Source organism: Amphiprion ocellaris, chromosome 19 (genome assembly GCF_022539595.1).
Source record: "Amphiprion ocellaris isolate individual 3 ecotype Okinawa chromosome 19, ASM2253959v1, whole genome shotgun sequence".
In the NCBI taxonomy this organism is placed as follows: Eukaryota; Metazoa; Chordata; class Actinopteri; family Pomacentridae; genus Amphiprion; species Amphiprion ocellaris.
The window spans coordinates 15,156,991-15,175,139 of NC_072784.1; the positions used below are offsets into that span (position 1 = coordinate 15,156,991).

Below are 18,149 nucleotides of genomic sequence, written 5' to 3' on the forward strand. Positions count from 1 at the left end.
GAAGTTCTGTAATAACTTAGACCAACTACTTCTCCAATTAATTCCGTTCCCATGCAACTAAACTGCATTTTCAGTTGTGATTTAAAATAAATCTATTTTCTCCTGATATAATAATAGTGTGACACAGTAGAAGTACTCATAAGACATTTATACCTAAACAATTTTGTTTTTCACCCACGATTTAGGTAACACAACTGTTAGGTTAGGTTTAGAAAAACATGGTTTGGGTTTAAATACACAAATTCACAACATGTTAAAAGCTTCTCTTCCATTTTCTGGGTTACCAAGGTGACAAGTATCTCCCATCTAATTTATAATTACTTTCCAGCCATTGGGAAAGAAATAAAATAAATGGTAAGGTATGTTGATTAGAAACAAATTTGTGATGCGTCACATTGTAAACTGAGATAAAATATGTTTCCCTCAAAATGTAATTGAGAATGCAGTTCAGTTGTATAGGAATGTCAGTTTTTGGAGACCTGAGCAATGCAATTTTCTGAACAAAATCTCAGTCTGACTCATAAAAGGCTATATTATTTCTGCTGTTAGGGTGATTTCAATAAATAATAATCGTCTGTGAATAGACTAAAATAGAATAGACTGGCAACCCTTTTATCACATTCACACAATTAGACAGCAGTGTTTTTTTAAAAAAAAGTATAGTAAGAAATGTGCAAATATAAGATCTGTGAATATAAAATAATAAGTTCAAATGTAACCTATGAAAACAGTAATATAGCTTATTGTTGTAAAAAATAGCTTATTTGTTGTATTAAAGCACTATAAAAACAGCAGTTTAACTGATGCTGCACCTCTGTATATTGCACATCACTGTACTTTGACAAAAAAATAATAGCTTGTAGTTGTACAATTAAACCATCAAAATGCACTGTTCAGTCAAAATTTTGAAAAACTGTCTGACAAGTCTTAAAAATTATCAAATTTACATTCCAAAATAGCCAGTCTATCAAAGATTTCTTCAGAAGTAGGAATTGCATTCAGTAGTTTGGTTACACATATCTACAAGGAGTTTTGCGTTTTAAACTGCAACCTCAAATCATCTGCTCACCTTCTGTTCCTCCCTCCCAGACCTGCTCTTGCCACCACCACTGTACAGACTGCAGGCCAACGGAGACGCCTCTACAGCGCCGTCCCAGGACGAGTCTTTGTAGCCACTCGAGCACACTCAGCGCAGGGAGAGCGAGAAATCAGCTTCAGTAAAGGAGACAGAGTCAAAGGTGGGTCTGTGTGCATTTTCATATCATCATACTCTGTATGTGTGTGCTGAAGCGTTTACTTCACTTTGTCTCCTATGTAAACACGAGTTGTCTGTCTGGTTGAGAGTCTGTCTGTGACGTTGTATTTCCCCTGGTACTAACATGACTGGATGGCAATAAAAACCACAGAAGCTCTGCTCTCTTATTTTACCTCCAGAGGTGTGTGGAAAGACTATTTACCCCATGATAGGCACACACTTGTAAAAACACACTGAAAGCACATAAAGAGAAGTATAAAACAACTTTACAGACACCTTTAAAAGATTTAATGCAACATGAGGTTACATGCGCTGTAGCCTGTCTCTGTTTGGCCTCAACCAGCTCCATATAATAAGTGTGCTGCTGACTGGAGGGGTTAAACAATTTCAGAGGTGAGATTTAATTTACAGTTTTTAAGCTAACACCATTTAGCTAACAAAGTATTTTGAACACAAAGCTAAATGCTACATCCGCTGAACATTTAGTTATCCTCCTACCTTTATCAAATGCTGGGGGGACTATGCAGGCGTATGTCCATTGACCACACAGACATATATACTATTGACTAATCAAGGCGCGTTTGCTAGAGTGCTACCAAACAACACATCCAGCAAACACACTGGAACATAAGCATTTAATTAAAGTTTTATTTCAAGCCACAAGTTTAACTGAAGTTCACAGCTTTTCTGTTTGTTTTCTGTCTCCAGTATATATGGAGCGATGACAATGGTGAAATCCAGCCACTGTGCAGGCCAAAAAACAAAGCAAAAATGAGCTAAAGTGGCTAAAAATCTCTGTGAATCTGCAGAGTTCGTAGCAGCCCTCTGATATTCGCTCAAGCCAGGAGATTACAGATGTGTGGAGTGCTAGAGGCATGCATTATAGCTGTTCAGCATCCCTTGATGAAATAGTGACCCGAGGAAGACAAAAAAGACAAGAAAAATAAGATTTGCTGCAGCTAGTGGGATTTATCTGCTAGAGACCATGAAGGATTGAACACAATTTCATAGGAATCTAACATAACGTTGTTGGGATATTTAAGTCTGCATCAGAGTGGTAGACCTTCAAGCAAACTCTGGAGGTGTCACCTCCAGGTTTATAGGTGGCACATCAGCAGCCAGGCCAGATCCAAATCAAGTGTCTTCAGATGAGTTTGTAAAATGGTTTTGTCCTAACATGAGTGTAAGGTCTCTATATATGTTTGTATTCAATGTCTGCAGGTATGAATATGTGTGTGTTTGTGAGTGAGTCTAAGGTGTCACCAGGTATGTATGTCTTGGTGAGTATGTAGGAGGTTTGCATGTCCGTGTGCGTGTCCACATTGTTTCTTTTCTGTCTGTAAAACGTTGTTGTCTTTTTGCGTGTTCATTTCTCATTGATTTTCTGTGTGTGTGTCTGTGGTTTGGTGAGTGTTGTGTCACCTTTTCTTGACAAGCTGCTCTATCCTGCTCCCACCTCTAGTGCTGAGTGTTGGCGAAGGCGGGTACTGGGAGGGGACGGTCAGGGGTCGCACAGGTTGGTTCCCCTCTGACTGTGTGGAGGAAGTGATGCTTCGAAGCCAAGACAACCGATCAGGTGATCACCACCGGTCGCACACAAACACACACAGCAGGCTCGTCCGGAAAAGCACTCCTTTTAGCAGAGAACTTAGCATCCTGTCAAGGCCTGAAAACATGTTAACTGCTAGTATTGAGTTTATACGACTATAAAGATTTAAGAAAATAGATATAAAAGTTCTTCTATTGAATTTTATAAAAGGCTTTTGCTAATTTAACATTATCAGCGCTTTTCTTGTAGGGCTACAGCAGGGCTCATGACAACATTTCTGGCCTAAAATAACATCTTTCATCTATTCAAATAGTCCAAAACCCCTAAACTAATAAATTAAAAGAAAACAATTAGAATTTTAAAATTATATCACACATAAATATCGCATCTAAATTAAAATAGCTGGAGCTTTTGAGCCACTCTTTTAGCATGAATAGCATCATGCCAGAGAGAAAACCACTTAAATTTCTTATGCAAGTGTCAAGAAGATGATCCAGAAGCAAAAATGTGGGCTTTCGAATTCAACAAAGATTTTTGTCCTTCTGCAATACAGAACGTTTTTCAATATGAATAATTTAAATACCATTAGATACCATTTGTAGTCCTGTAGCTTTCACCATCAGAATGCTTCAAGATCCAACTAAAAGCAGGCATCACAGCCTTTGACATTGTATGTTTAGGCTGCTCCTATGCAAAATATATATGACATAAAGAAAAATCAGTGCTATTTTTGCAAGGTATGCAAGGACATTCTGAATCCTGCGGATATGTTCATGTTTGTTGATGTAGCATGCAAAATTTTACAGGGTAGCACTGTATTGCTGTAGTGCTGGTATCATGCCCAAGTGTTAAGGAGTTAATTCGCTTTTGCCTTAACCATTTATTGGTCAATAAAATTGTTTATCAATCAATCAGGTAGTCAACCAGTTTTCCCAAAATTAATATACATAGTTGTCATGGCTTTAGTTGTAGATTGCAGGTGACCTAAAAAAAAAGCTGCTTGTAGAACAGAGATATCAGTATAATAGATCACTACATTGGTACCATGCTGAAGTCCCTGTGACATTGTGTTTCAGAGAGCCGTGGAGAACGAGCCAAGCGGCTGTTTCGCCATTACACTGTAGGATCCTACGACAGCTTTGATGCTCCCAGGTAAGAGCAGCCTTCTCATTAGCTGAAACTCAATAGGTAGCTGAACAACTGCCTTTTTTATCTAAAGATGCAGTGATGTACACAGATTCGTCAAGCAGCAGGGCCATAAATGAACCCTATACTACTGTCCATTGTCAGGACTGGTGGTGGGGTTCCTTTTTTTTTTTCTTTCTTTTTCATTACATTTATATATTGAAACTGAATTCAAAAGAACTTTGGGGCACTTGGATTGACAAAAGAGGCATTTAGATGCTGCAGCTGCCAGAAAGCATGCCATTCTGGTTAAATAAAGGTTTAACCATAACTGTTTCCTGTTGTTGTCCTCTGAGCAGCTGAGCAGCTCTGCTCAGGAAATGAGGGGTTAAGTACTGTACTAAAGAGCTTGATGTGACTCGTGCATCCTCCCAGTGGGTACTGGAACTCAAACTGACAGCCTTTTCATTATGAGCCTGCTGCTTCACTGTTTAGACTTACAGCACATGCTGGCAGGGAATTTGTTTGTATGGTGACATACCGTATACATCTACCCAGATAAGATGATTCATGGGTTCCAGTGATACTTTGTGTGATGTAATGTGTTGTGAGTGATTCATGCAGTAGGATGACGATGTGCGAGGGTTCGCTGCCTCCGGTCTAGAAACTGATCCGCCTGCTCTGATACTGGAGTCATCCTCATGGCAGAGGTTTACCAGTTGTGTTTTGACTAGTTGGTTTTACTGAATTTAACCTGGGCAGACAGGAAGATTTTTTTTGTCATGTCAGGATTTTAGAGCAAATTTCTTCCTTGTAATATCTGCTACAAGGCTACAAGGTGCAGAAGTGCTTTGCTAGATTGCATTTTTTAGGGTGGGCTGAGCTTCTTGGTGCATTCAGACCACTTTGGTGACTAAGCCTGAAATTTCTTTGTGTTGACCACTGTTATGAAATCACCAGATTATCATTCCTGCTCTCGATGACCACACAGACTGAAGTGATGCATATGTATTACTGCGCCATGGGACGCAAATACAGCAGCTGAGATCTTTAACTTTTAACAGAAGGTTATTAGACTTTTTTTGTGGTAATACAGCTACCATCCACCCACTGTGACTTAATCAGCATCCGGTCTTACATAGCTATTCAATCTTAAAGGGCGGCTTCACAGATTTTCATCATTATGAAATCGGAAGTGTACAGTATGGATATTGAGTATGTTTTCTTCCTTGCTTTGGACCTGCACTGAGAGCAACACAACCCTTTTTCCTCTCTTTTCTCCAGTCATAGTCCACTGATTAAAAAATAATTATGCCTGTCCCTAACATTTTATTAATTACAAGAGAGTAAATATGGGAAGGAAAATGTTCATATTCGGCTGTTCTTTCGAGGCAATATGTTGACACACAAGTAGAGAAAACAGTCCTGTATTGACTCTGGTTGTGTGACTTCTCATCATTAACTCAGCCTAATATGATGTCATTCCCTTTAATGTCTTGCATCTGCATCATGGTGAGTCGCTTTGAGGCAAACTCATTTCAGTGTCCAGGACCTGGACTGGGCAAAGAGAGAATTATTTACATAGAAATAAAGCCATTACCAATCACATGTATTATTTACGCGAAATCATGCGTTCTTCCTCTCCCTCTCTCGGTCTCTCTCCCTCTTTTATCATTCCCTCACTCATCATCAGTTTGACTTTTACCTGCTTTTTTTCTTTATATTTTTCCTCTAACTATGCTTTGCTCGCACACTTACCCACACTTTCATTTATTATTAACATGCTTTTCATCACCAGTGACATTTCATGCAAGCGACACACTCAGCCATGCAAACTCACACACATGTTTATATGCACATGCTAGCACACACATCATTGATAATTAAAGCTGTGTTGTGGCATAGACGGAGCCCGAGACTGTTTGTTTGGCCAGGCAGGCAGGAAGGCAGGCAGGCAGGAAGGCAGGCAGGCAGGAAGGCAGGCAGGCAGGCAGGCCTGGCTGACTCAGAACCACCCTCACATGGGCCTACTTTCACAGCCTTTATCACTACATGTAATATCTCACCTATTCCTCCTTTCATCCCTCTATATTTGGCCACATCTCCTGACCATCTCTGCATCCCTCCCTCGCTTTCTATTCATCACTGTATTGCTAACCCCCCTGTACTTTTTAATTTTCTTTCTATCACCTTGTCCTCCCTGTGGTGTCTCCATCTGGAGGTCAGACAGTGAAGGGCACTCAAAGGGGAGAGGAGGGTTGGAGAGAGGGATGAAGAGCTTGGACGGAGGAAGAAAGGCATCCTGTGTTTACAAATGGATGGAAAGGGACATAAATTGTTTCTTGTGCGTGCAACAGGAGGCCTCAGTAGGGTAGAACAAAAGCAGAAAGAAGGTTGCCCTCCTCTCTGTTTTAACTTTCTTCATCCTGATCAAAGCAAGACCAATATGAATCTTTCAGTCTAATATGATACTTTTATTTAATTTTTCAACCAGAATTTGTCCATGTTGACATGACTGATTGGTTGTTATGGATTGAAGCTTTAATCAGAGTGTCTTTCCAAGTGTTTCTTTTAAGATTGTGTTTTTCTAAGAGAAGAGAAGCCCCTGAGAAACAAAGTTGTCTGTTGAAAGCACACTTTTTTTTAAGTGATTGGTTAAACTATACTCAGACAACTGCTGGCAGCCAATCTCTGTTACACATAGGTTTCATAGATATATGTTTGATGTCTAACAATAAAAAGCAACAGATGTTTTCCTGCTGTGTAGTGTATGATGGACCCTTTACATGTCCTTGTTTCTTCTTTCATAAAAAGCCACTAACAATGAGAAGAAGCTGGTTATTAGGTAATACATTTTAGAGTGCAAATTAAAATGATCAGCTCCTGTTTAGTATAAGTTGTGTTTACTTTCTGTTTGCAAGAGGAACAAACTTTCTCGCTGTACGGTTGGTTTTGTAATGTAGCCTGGGATATGTAAAGCAAACTGTGACTGCAATACATTCTTTTTGGAAATTAACAAGACTAATGGGTTGCTATTCGGTGTTTTGATGAATACCCCACAGCATCAACATTTAGCTAATCTCTAATGAACAGAGTTGTCCTCTCTGCAGCACATTGATCCTCACCTCTTGTCCTGCCCACTGCCTGTTATTGAAAGCTGAATATATTTTGTTGCCTGACGTTTACTGCCCTGGACAAGCCGTGACATTATAACAAAGCACCATGAGGGTAACCCAGCAGTCAGCGAGATGAACTGCTTTAACTTGATAATGTGATGTGGTGATTACATTAACAAGCACAAGAAGACTAGGGGATATGACGGCTTAGAAACCATCAGTGACAAATGATAAACAAATGGAGAATTATTATGAAAGAATGCCATGTCCCTTCACCTCAGATGTCTTTTTAATGACATTGGTCCTCGCCCTACTTTTATCATTCCTCCCTTCTGCTCTTCTCCTCCCATCTTAGCCTTTTCTGTTTTTCCAGTGGTCTAAATATGTTCAGTGTGCAAATTCAGGTCAGTCAGTCTGTACAAAATTAGAAATGTTTGAATATTTGGATGTGATAAAAACTCATCACAGTTAGGTGAATTCTTGTCTGTGCTGTAGTGAGAAATGTTAATTTAGAGTCAACACAGACTTTAATCTTTGCAATTTAGATGTGATGTTTATAGAACTCCAACCACCAATTGTGAAAGAAGGCCATCATACATTGCATACAGTGGGCAGAGAGAGCTCAACGTACTACAGCTTAAGAAAAACATGCAAATAGACTAAACCTTGTCACAATTTTTACAAAGTATTAGGTAAAGCTCAGCTGCAGTAAACTAAAACACAAGCACTGGGAAACACATTCTCCAATTCTACAGCGCATAAGCAACATAAAGAACCTGCTGAACACATCGATGGCATGTCAGTGAAGAACAGATTTTAAATCAGAGCTTATGATATTTATATTTTATGTTTTTTGGAGATATTGCTGTAGAATTAGCAGCACTAACCTTTTGTTTTTTTACTACTTATTGGTGTCTACCGGAAACTGCTGTGTAAATTTGTTCAGTTATCATATGTGAATTGCAGTGCTTCTCTGCTTATTTCAGATGCCCTATTTCCAACGTGTTTTTATGCTGTTTAAGTATAATTAGAGTGGTGAATGTGCATGTAGCAGTTTTTAATATGACGTATGTGATGTTAAAATGGTGAAAATGTTTTTGCAATTGCTTGTTATTACTTGTATTTTCTTATGCTGCAGTGCGTTGAGCTCTCTCAGCCTATCTATACATCTGAAAGAAGTTCAGTGGAGTGAGAACTTACCTCATCTGTTGAAAATGCACAGCCTTCTGTGATGAACAAAATAGATTGTGTACTGGAGTCTTATAAACACAAGGGCCTAAAGTGCATTATAGTCTTGCTCTAATTGCATGCACGGTAAAATATATGAGAAATGATCAAGAATGATCCAAGATTATGCCTAAAAACAGTTTGAACTGCTTCTAACATATATTTGGCTACCATTCCTGTCAAAGTAGTGTCCTTGTGCATCCAATGCCTGTAATACTCCCTGGAACTCCAGTTATGCAAATATATCAAGCACCATCATTGATAGGAGCTGAATTTCTGTGCCAAAACTGCAAGTCTTCAACTTGAATATCATGTTATGGAAGAGAAAGCAGTTGCACGGAGCCCAGTCTCGTGAGTAGGGTGCTGTAGTGGGCAATGTTCATGTCGTTTGGGCTGAATGTTCTCTATCAGACACCTCAAGACGCTACAGTAAAAATCTGCGTTGACAGTCTGACCCTGAGCTACAAATTCATGGTTCACAACCACGTGAATGTGAAGAAAACTAGTGCATGCCCTTGCTGTGCTCCTGACCTGATGTCTTGCTGGTTCTTCTACTGTGACAGCTGTTCTATAATCTCTGGGTTGAAGCTGCAGGCCCACCTCAAGTCACCAGTGATGATCCTCCACATGACGGTTGGATCATCCCTGCTGCTGACTGACACAGAATGTCATTTTTGCTCTCTGCACCTGTTAGTGGTGAAATTGTAAATGTGCACTTAACACTGGTCACAAAAATGCGTGTAACGCTGTTGTCACTCACCCAACTTGTGACAGCTACTGCTCACACATATTGCACATTTTAACTTGCGTCTTGCACACACCATGACTGACACCATTTAAAACAACACTGGTAACAATATTAGTATTGTTTTAAAGCATTTACACTGCATTTGCTACATGTTTGTCTTTGAATGAGCATCAAAAGCCACTTGAACACTGCTGCTTGTTTTGAAAGAATTGAAAGCTATAAACTGATGTCACTGCCACAGATGCATTCAACTATAGACAATCTGTACATGCTGCTGCTCCTCAGCTAGTCCACACGAGCCCATTTTTTTGGCCAACAGCGAGTCAAATAAGGACAAGCGAGTGCACCGTTTGGAAGAGAGGTGCAGAGTAGCCTGTTAAACACTGCTGTGGTGGTTTTTGTGTATTGCATCGTCTCTTATATGTGCATGCATAAAGCAACAGTCGCTGAATGTCATCTTTGGATATCTTACAAACACGTTTAAATGACTTTTTGTCAGGAATATGCAATAGGAGAAATACAAAAATATTAAACAGTGTGTTTAGATTTTTCTGTAAAGTATAGATGCATGATGCACACACACACACACACACACACACACACACACACACACACACACACACACACACACACACACACACACACACACACATTAAACAGATATGGAGATAAACATAAAGACAATCATGTGGACCTTCTGTCAGTATTTGCTCCCTGCCCCACCTCTCTCCCTCTCTCTCTCATTGCACATGCTTCCATAGACATACTGTACACACAGAATCACAGTGGTATAGCCTGACATGCAGGGAGAGAAACAAAAAGGCAGAGATGTGAGAGGAGAGAGGACAGGAGCTGTGATCATCCTCAAATGCAGGAGGGAGGCAAGAGGATGCGAGAAAGGGAGGGAGATAGAGAGAGCAAACGTAGAGGGAAGAAGGGAGGGAGGGCAAGGCGACGGAGGACAACTTCGACATACGTGGAAGAAGGCTCTGACTAAGAGATGATGTGAGTGCCTATTCGAGAGAATCTCCTCTCTCTCCTCCTCCTCTTCCTCCTTCCGCCACTCATCTGCCAGCTGTTTCTCTGTCCTCTCTCCTCTTCCTGTCTGCATTGATACCCCCCCCACCCACCCCTCTCTCATTTGCTCTACCCTCTCATTCATGCTTTGTTTACAGCAAATGTGAGAACAGTGTGCGTGTGTGTGTGCATGTTAGAGGCTTGGAAGAAGGAAAAAAGGAGGGGTGGGTGAGGTTAGTTAAGTGTGATTTAAAGGCACATGGGGTCAATAACAGCAGGAGGACAGCAGCAGAGGCTCCAGAAAGATCTGCACGAAGTTATTCTTAAACACCGCATTTTTTCCTTTGTAACATTACATAATGATAATTTGGCTTATCTTTTAACATTATGTCATATGATGATGATACCTCTTCAGTCACTTGCGAGGCCTCCGTCATCCCACCTCCCCCTTTGAATGAATTACTGTATAGCAGACTTATCGGAGCTGCACCCATTTTTATGAATGGGAAATCATGACAGTGATAAATAGGCAGAGTGAATACTATACATATAAACTATAGGAAGTGGAGGAGTGCAGGGAATGTGGATGAAGGCGAAGAAGATAGACAGTGCATGTGGCTCTGTGTGTGAGTTGATTGCATGAACGCTGGTGTGTTTGGACTCTATGTGTGTGTTTGTGCATGAAGCCCCCCGTGAACAAACCCAATCACCTCTCTCTCTCTAAATTACCTCATCTCTCTCTCCTTTTTTAAGCCACCTTATTCCCCTTCCTCTCCCCCTCCTCCTCTCCTCTCTCTCTCTCTCTGTGTCGCAGTCACAGCGAACCATCTCCATCCCTCACTCTCTCTCTCTCCCAGTCCTCCTCTCTCTCTGTCTTAAGTATGAAGGGGCTGGGAGAGCTCGGCCCTCTCCCTCTCCCTTTCCCTTCTTCCATCTCTCTCTCCTCCTCCTCCTCTCCTCCTCCTCTCTCGCGGCTCGCGCTCGCTGCTGTCTCGCTGGAAGACGAGAAGGAGAAGGAGCAGGAGAAGGAGGAGGAGGAGAGGGAGGGGAGGAAATGGCGATGGGGGCATGCGGCGAGGAGGATCTCTCCCTCTCCCTCTCCCTCTCTTCTTCCTGGCCGTCGCTGGGCCCTGTGAATAGGAGCGTCTGGTTCATTTACAGGTACCTGCCATGGCTTTTTATACCCCCCTACCCTCCCCTCCTTTGCTTTCCTTCTCTTCCTCCAGTTGCCGGGGGGCGGGGGGGGGGGGGGGGGGGGGATGCATGTGGACATCATGGATGGCAGGGCAGGATCGATGAGATATATTGACAGATGTTGCAAAGCATGCTTGCAGACAGATGTGCTTGATTCAGTGAGTGTGTGATGCATGTGTGTGGAGACGGAGGAGAGCTGCTGCTGCACAGCCCGGTGTATGAGCAGTGCAGTCGTTCTGTGTTTCGCTGTATGAACATGTGTGTGTGTCGTTTTCTTTCTCTCTCTGCTTTGACTCGCTCTCTGAACAAATGTCCTCTAGCAATGCTGCACTGGCAGAAGTGATGCTCGCTGTTTTTACTGATGTGCAGGATGATTGCGTGTTTGTTTGTGTGCATGCATGCCAATGTCTGTGTGCGTGTGTGTGTGCTCTGTATGTGTGTATGTATGTGTTTGCTGTTGTCCATCATAAAAAACAAAGGTGTGAAAGGCAAATGTCTCCCCCTCTTTTGGATACTTCATGCATGCGTTCTTGTGTCCTGTGTGATGCGTGACGTGTTTCTGTGTGTTTACCAGTCTTTGTGCGTGTTTCTGTGTGTGTGAGAGAGGGAGATAGAGAGAGGGAGACTGCCGACAGAAAGGAAACAGCGCATGGTGAGGGAGTTTTAACGATGCAGCATGCATGACAAGTTCCAGCTTCTTTCTGACACCTCTATGGGAGCCTGCTTGGCCAAACCTGTTTAATGCTTTGGCTTCTCACCTATGCAGTATGTGGCACGCTGTATGCTGTGCTGCACTGTCCAGTTCAGTCGCTCTCTGATGACAACTCTGTATCCCAGGACAGTGGCTGGATCCTCGGAAGGATGCTGCAGTCCATAATGTGCTCTTCTTCTCTAAATGAGATGGCAGACTCTCATAGAGACTGAAACTAATGTTGTGCACGGGTATCAGCTTGAGGTGGAAACAATCTCCACCCCAAAAAGTGTAAATATAAACTGGGATACGTACAAGTTTGAGAAGTACTTTATAGAAACACACGCTGAAGTTCTGTTCTTCTACACAACCAGACTGCTAACAACAAGTGTTTGTAGCTGGCTTTCTTCATTTACACCCTGCACCTCCCTGCAAATAGTATATTTACTCCTGACCAATAGCTATCTGAATGAACGACCACATTATGCATCATTCCCTGACGTCACATGTTGCCTGAACAGCTTATTGAACCACTCAGCAGCTCATGTTGGACTGAGAGGCACTGATGCTTCCAAGGATGAATAGCTGGTGAGCAAAAGTAGGCTGCATTTCTTCTCTGGGAGCTTTTGAAATGGGACAGGCCTTGTTAGCCCTTTGTGATGTATTTGGTCTCGAAATTTGAACGTCAGAGGATCCAACCACTGAAATGGGATAGAGCTAATGCCACTTAAAGTTGATGACGTCCTTGTAGACAACAGAGCCTGAGTTAGTTAGAAATAGAGTTATATGGGATGCAACTCCTCACACGAACACATCCTGACAGCCTGAGTGAGTATAGCGTGAGCACATCATGCATATGATCAGACACATATTCCAACTCTTCATAAAAAGCACATTTTAAAGCAGCTGCCAAGCTTTTTCTTCACATCATGGAAAACTCGGTCTGCTAAGTGCCACTTTGTTGACTGTTAAGATGGGGATAAGTGTATTTACACAGTGGTCCTCAAAGTTTTGATCAAGCCAACTCTGCATTTTCTTCTGTTTTCCTATCACTTTTCATAATGTTACAGGATGCTGATGGATTGGTAGAGCTGGACCGGGCAGTTGTAAGGCACCATTTGTTTTAAATAACAAAAAAGTCAAGACCATTACTTCAGAGCTTATTAGTTACCACAGTGATGGATGTGATCGTTTTTCAAGGGTAATTTTTGAGACTTTTTTTTCACGGTCTCTCTAGTAAAAGTTGAAACTTCCTCTGTGATAATCCTAAGTTTTGTTTTGCTGTGGAGAAACTTTTTGTCAGACTAAACCTTGCCAGTAGGAAAACGTGCAAATATATGTATGTTGGTCGTGGTTACATTTCCTAAAGTGATGTTGGTTGCCTTCACACAAGCTGAATTTTCATTGTAGTTCAGCTTTAAAAAAATGAATGGATTACAGTAACTTGTTGCTTGTGTTGCCTGCAGGAACAGAGCATGAAACACCTAATGGGTAAATTTGATGTGTGTCTGCATTTAGCAGTGTTTCATTGAACCATTCTGCCAATTTACTTTATAGCTGAAATAATTGGTGTTTAAGTGTATGAATGCTGGTTTTTGCCACTATTCACTTGTGTTAATGTATTAATGTGTGCAGGGCACTGTGTATTCACTTGGTCCTTCGGTGGTCTGGGATGGGGAGCAGCAATGGACAAAATAAGACGAGAATAACAAAGAGACAGAGATTTGGCAGAGACAGAGAGGCTCTCACAGCCTGTGGAGAGCATCACACACTCAATAGACTGAATGAAAAAGGAAGAAATGTGATTAGAAGGAAAGTTAGTGTATGATTAGAAGTTTGGAGAACAAGGGCAGGAAGCCAATTTAGAGAGCAGTATGGAGTGGCCATCAGGATGGAAAAATGTAAAAAAGAAGAAAAGCCAGTGAAGAGAGAAAGAGAGAGGGATGAACAGATGGAGTGGGCTGGGACTATTTTGGTGCACGATGGGATTATCAGCATGCGGTTACAGTATGTTACAGCTGACACGGTATATATACCTCTCTGACTCACTGACTGGCTGAATGGCTGTTTGTACGGCCTTTTCATTCATAACAAGACCAGAGTCCCTGATAGCTTAGAGGTGGTTCCTTATACCCAACTCCTCCAAAGTGGTTTAAACCACCGAGTCACAAATGACTCACGTCTGACCTCTAATGCTACGAAGTCAACGAATGCATCTTACCGTGAATGCATTTTTGTTGATTTTTTAAAACACCTGAAGGACTTGATGGAAAATTGTGCATTTTGATTGTCTTGCATCATTGCTTACAGTGACTGAGGAATGTCCGCTTAAGTAAAAATACTGGTACAACAATTTAAAAATACTCCTTGGCAAGGAAAGTTTCAGTATTCAAGCTCCAAAAAGTGTCAGGAGCAAAATGTAATTAAAAGTACTCAAACAACAGAAAAATATCCCTGGTGACTGATTATTAGACTTTAAATACTGAAGCACTAATGCACAGGTTTTACTGTTCTTTCTGGTTGGAGTGGACATAACAGTTTTTCTCAGCAGTCTTCAAACTTGAGCTTGTGCCTCACTACGACATGTCTGACAGGTTGTGAGATAATTAACGAGTCAGCAAGGTAGAAAATTTAAATTCTGCTGCAGAAATTTGTGATTGTCTTAATTTTATGTGAGCTTTGTTTTTCTGTGAATTATTGTTGGACAACATTACCTTTTCGGGCTTTCAACAGTTATTTAAATAAAAAAAATTTAGATGTTAAATGTTAACGGAGGGGATACTTCTTTGAAAAACTGTTTACAGAAAAAGAAAAAAAAAGCCAGCCAAAGGTTTTCAAAAAGGCGCATAAGCAGAAATGGGAATTAAACTGTCATCAATGCATGTTTCCCTAGCCTGAGCAAATCATTATGGAAATACTTGCATTGTAAACCTTGTTTGTGAACTATTTTTGAAAATAAAGAATTTAAAAAAAAAAAAAAAAAAAAGCCTGAGCAAATCTTAAGATGAAAAGTGGGTTTTAAGTAGTATAATATTGTATCTATATTTCCAACTGAAATGGTGCTCACTAGAAGTAAAAAGTCATCTAAAATGGAAGCGCTAAGCAAAATACTTCATTTTAGTACAGTACTTGAGTAAATCTGAACTACTGCATTCCACCACAAGTTGCATATTTCCCATCTGTTTGTGCCACAGTGCAGAACAGAATGTGTACCATTCTATATGAGCTCCACCTGTGAGCATGCAGTGCCTGTTCTCTGCTGTCAGTGACTAATAGTTTACCATTACATAGCTTGGCTCTGCTGTAGACCTACCCAAGTTTCCCTGCGTCCAGTTCTAGCTGTTGCTGAGGCAACAAGCAGCGCCATCGTACTGTATATAGCATCTCTTACTGAGGTTCTGGTAGAAACCAGCTCTGGGCTCTCTGTCAAAAACATACAGGAAATTGAAGGACAGCAAAACTCTGCTGTAGCAGTTGTGGAATACAATGCAATTTAATGGCGTTTACCTAATGAGATATTTTGACCAGTTGCAGTAGTATTGAACTGAAGGTGTAATATTGTTTTGATATCCAGGTTTAAATTCTATATTTAACCACTCTGATGTATTGTTTTCAAGATATGCATATTTCAGGATATTTACAATGCCAGTCAAAGCAAGCATAGACATATTATAGCATATTATAACTTTACCCTCAACTGTTACTGTCTGTCTACACAACAGATATTAAACAAAAACTTTTGTTGTCTTGAAGGTGGATCACAGTTACCCTTAAGTATGTCCTGGTTTAAATTAGGCTTATTGTACCAAACAAATCTGATGTAATCCATTATTTAAAAACCTTTATAGCAATGCATATGTAATAAATACCAAAAGGCACATCTCAGCCATTAAACATGAGAAAAACAGAAAATAGGAGGCTGTGATACAAACAAAGCTAAACTATAGATGTTAATATACACATGCAGATCTATATGTAAATTCCAGTATATATATATTAATAATAATGACAGTAATAACGTCATTTATATAGCACCCTTAAGAACAGCGTTCACAAAGTGCTTTGACAGTCAAAACATGCAAACACAGACAATCAAGCAAGACATAAGGAGACAAGGCAGAGCAGTCAATTAAAATAAATAGTAAAAATGAATAATTAGCTAGATTAGTATGCGTATCAAACAAGGGAACTAGGCAAAAAATGAAGAATAAGATTGAAGGTTAAAAGTTACAAATTAAAAATCTAAAAATTAAAAACTTGACGAGATGACGTCATACCAAAGAACTAGGCAGCTAAAATTAAAATAACACAAGAGAGAACATATAAAATAAACAGGACATAATACAGAATAAAACACTAAAACTAATTAAAGCTAAAAGTAAACTTCACATAAAAGCAAGTCTATAAAAGTGGGTTTTAAGAAGTGACTTAAAAGAAGTTAGTGACTCTGCGAGCCTTATCTCCTCAGGCAGGTCGTTCCAAAGTCGAGGGGTCCTGATGGAGAAAGCTCCGTCACCCTTAGATTTAAGCCTCGACTTTGGAACAACCAGAAGGGATTCACCTGAGGATCTAAGGCTGTGAGCAGACTCATAAACGGTCAGCAGCGCAAATGTAGCTTGGGGCGAGACCCTGGCGAGCTTTAGAAGTGATCAGCAAAATCTTAAAATCAATTCCAAAACAAACAGAGAACCAGTGAAGCCAAGATAGGTGTGATGTGATGTTGTCTTTTAAAACTGGTAAGAAGCTTAGCTGCTGTGTTTTGGACAGGTTGGAGGCGACAGAGGAGCTTTACAGGAATGCCAGAAAGGAGGAGTTACAATAATCGAGACGGGAAAAGATGAGTGTTTACAAGCTTTTCCAGGTCTGGGTGTGAGAGCATCGGCTTAATCTTGGAGAATGTTCTGATTTGGAGGAAGAAAGACTGGATAACCTTTTTGATATGGGTGTGGGTCAGATAAAACACCTAGGTTTCTGGCAACGAGGTCTATGTTTGTGGATAATGGGTCGAGGTTTTTGGTGGTGAGACTGCTGTGTGGGTTAGGAGGGTTAAAAAGTAAAAATTCAGATTTTGATTTGCTTAGTTGAAGAAGGTTTTGAGCCATCCGACGGTTAATGTTATTGAGACAGTCAAAAACAGCAGCTAGGCCTCCTGGATCAGCAGGTCTCAGCTGAAGGTATATCCATGTGTCATCTGCATAAAAATGAAAGGATACATTGTGGCGTTGGATTAAAAGACCTAGAGGGAGTAAATAAATAGAAAATAGAAAATTGGACCTGAAATTGAACCTTGTGGTACACCACAGGTAATGGGGGCTGAAGAGGAGGAATGATTACCTATGGCAATTGAGTAGGTTCTGTCTAAAACATACGAGTAAAACCAATCAAGCGCAGTGTCTCTGATGCCAACACAAGTTCTAAGACATTTGATTAAAATTGTATGCTGTACAGTGTCGAAACCTGCACTCAGATCTAAAAGAATTAAAACTGCACACTCTCCTCTGTCAGCAGCCAGGAGGAAGTCATTTGTTACCTTGAGGAGGGCAGTTTCATAACTATGTAGAGCACTAAAACCAGATTGGAACTTCTCAAAGATGTTAGGTTGGCACACAAAAGCTAAAAGCTGATTTGAAACCACTTTTTCCAAAACTTTAGATAAAAACGGAAGTTTGAAAATTGACATTTCTGCCTGCCCTGTATTGGTGGTGATGTCATCATAGGGGGACACAGGAGGAGGTGTGATTGGAGACGAGAAAATTAGCTCAGGCAAGAAAAATGTTATAATTTACAGATTTTAAAGCTGGTGTGCAAAGATGTACAGTCTTGGCTTACTTTAAACAACCTCTCTTGTCTTTTTCTGTCTCCTCTCTGCTAGTGACTATATAATCAAGGAGAAGACGGTGCTTCTACAGAAAAAAGACAGCGAGGGTTTCGGCTTTGTGCTGAGAGGGGCCAAAGGTAAGAAATGTGAAGAAAACAAACTTTTTGCTCTGCGGTCAAAGGCAGCTCAGGCATGGTAATTTTTTAATTAACTAGAATATATGGAATATATGGTATCACATGCTATGCTGATGCAATTCATATTTTTATGGTGTCTCCAGCTCAGACTCCGATCGAAGAGTTTACTCCTACCCCGGCCTTCCCTGCCCTGCAGTACCTGGAGTCTGTCGACGAGGGAGGAGTGGCCTGGAGAGCCGGTCTCAGGATGGGAGATTTCCTCATAGAGGTAC

At 40.8% G+C, this 18,149-nt stretch overlaps 1 protein-coding gene across 1 annotated transcript in view; it reads left to right on the forward strand.

Moving 5' to 3' along the window:
* shank1 (SH3 and multiple ankyrin repeat domains 1) overlaps positions 1 to 18,149 on the forward strand; it is a 77,658-nt gene that overhangs the window by 46,695 nt on the left and 12,814 nt on the right. The window contains exons 13-17 of the mRNA XM_055005322.1: positions 1,090 to 1,238; positions 2,718 to 2,831; positions 3,881 to 3,956; positions 17,795 to 17,877; positions 18,021 to 18,145. Of these exons, the coding sequence (XP_054861297.1) occupies positions 1,090 to 1,238; positions 2,718 to 2,831; positions 3,881 to 3,956; positions 17,795 to 17,877; positions 18,021 to 18,145 (547 nt within the window). The remainder of the gene's footprint in view (positions 1 to 1,089; positions 1,239 to 2,717; positions 2,832 to 3,880; positions 3,957 to 17,794; positions 17,878 to 18,020; positions 18,146 to 18,149) is intronic.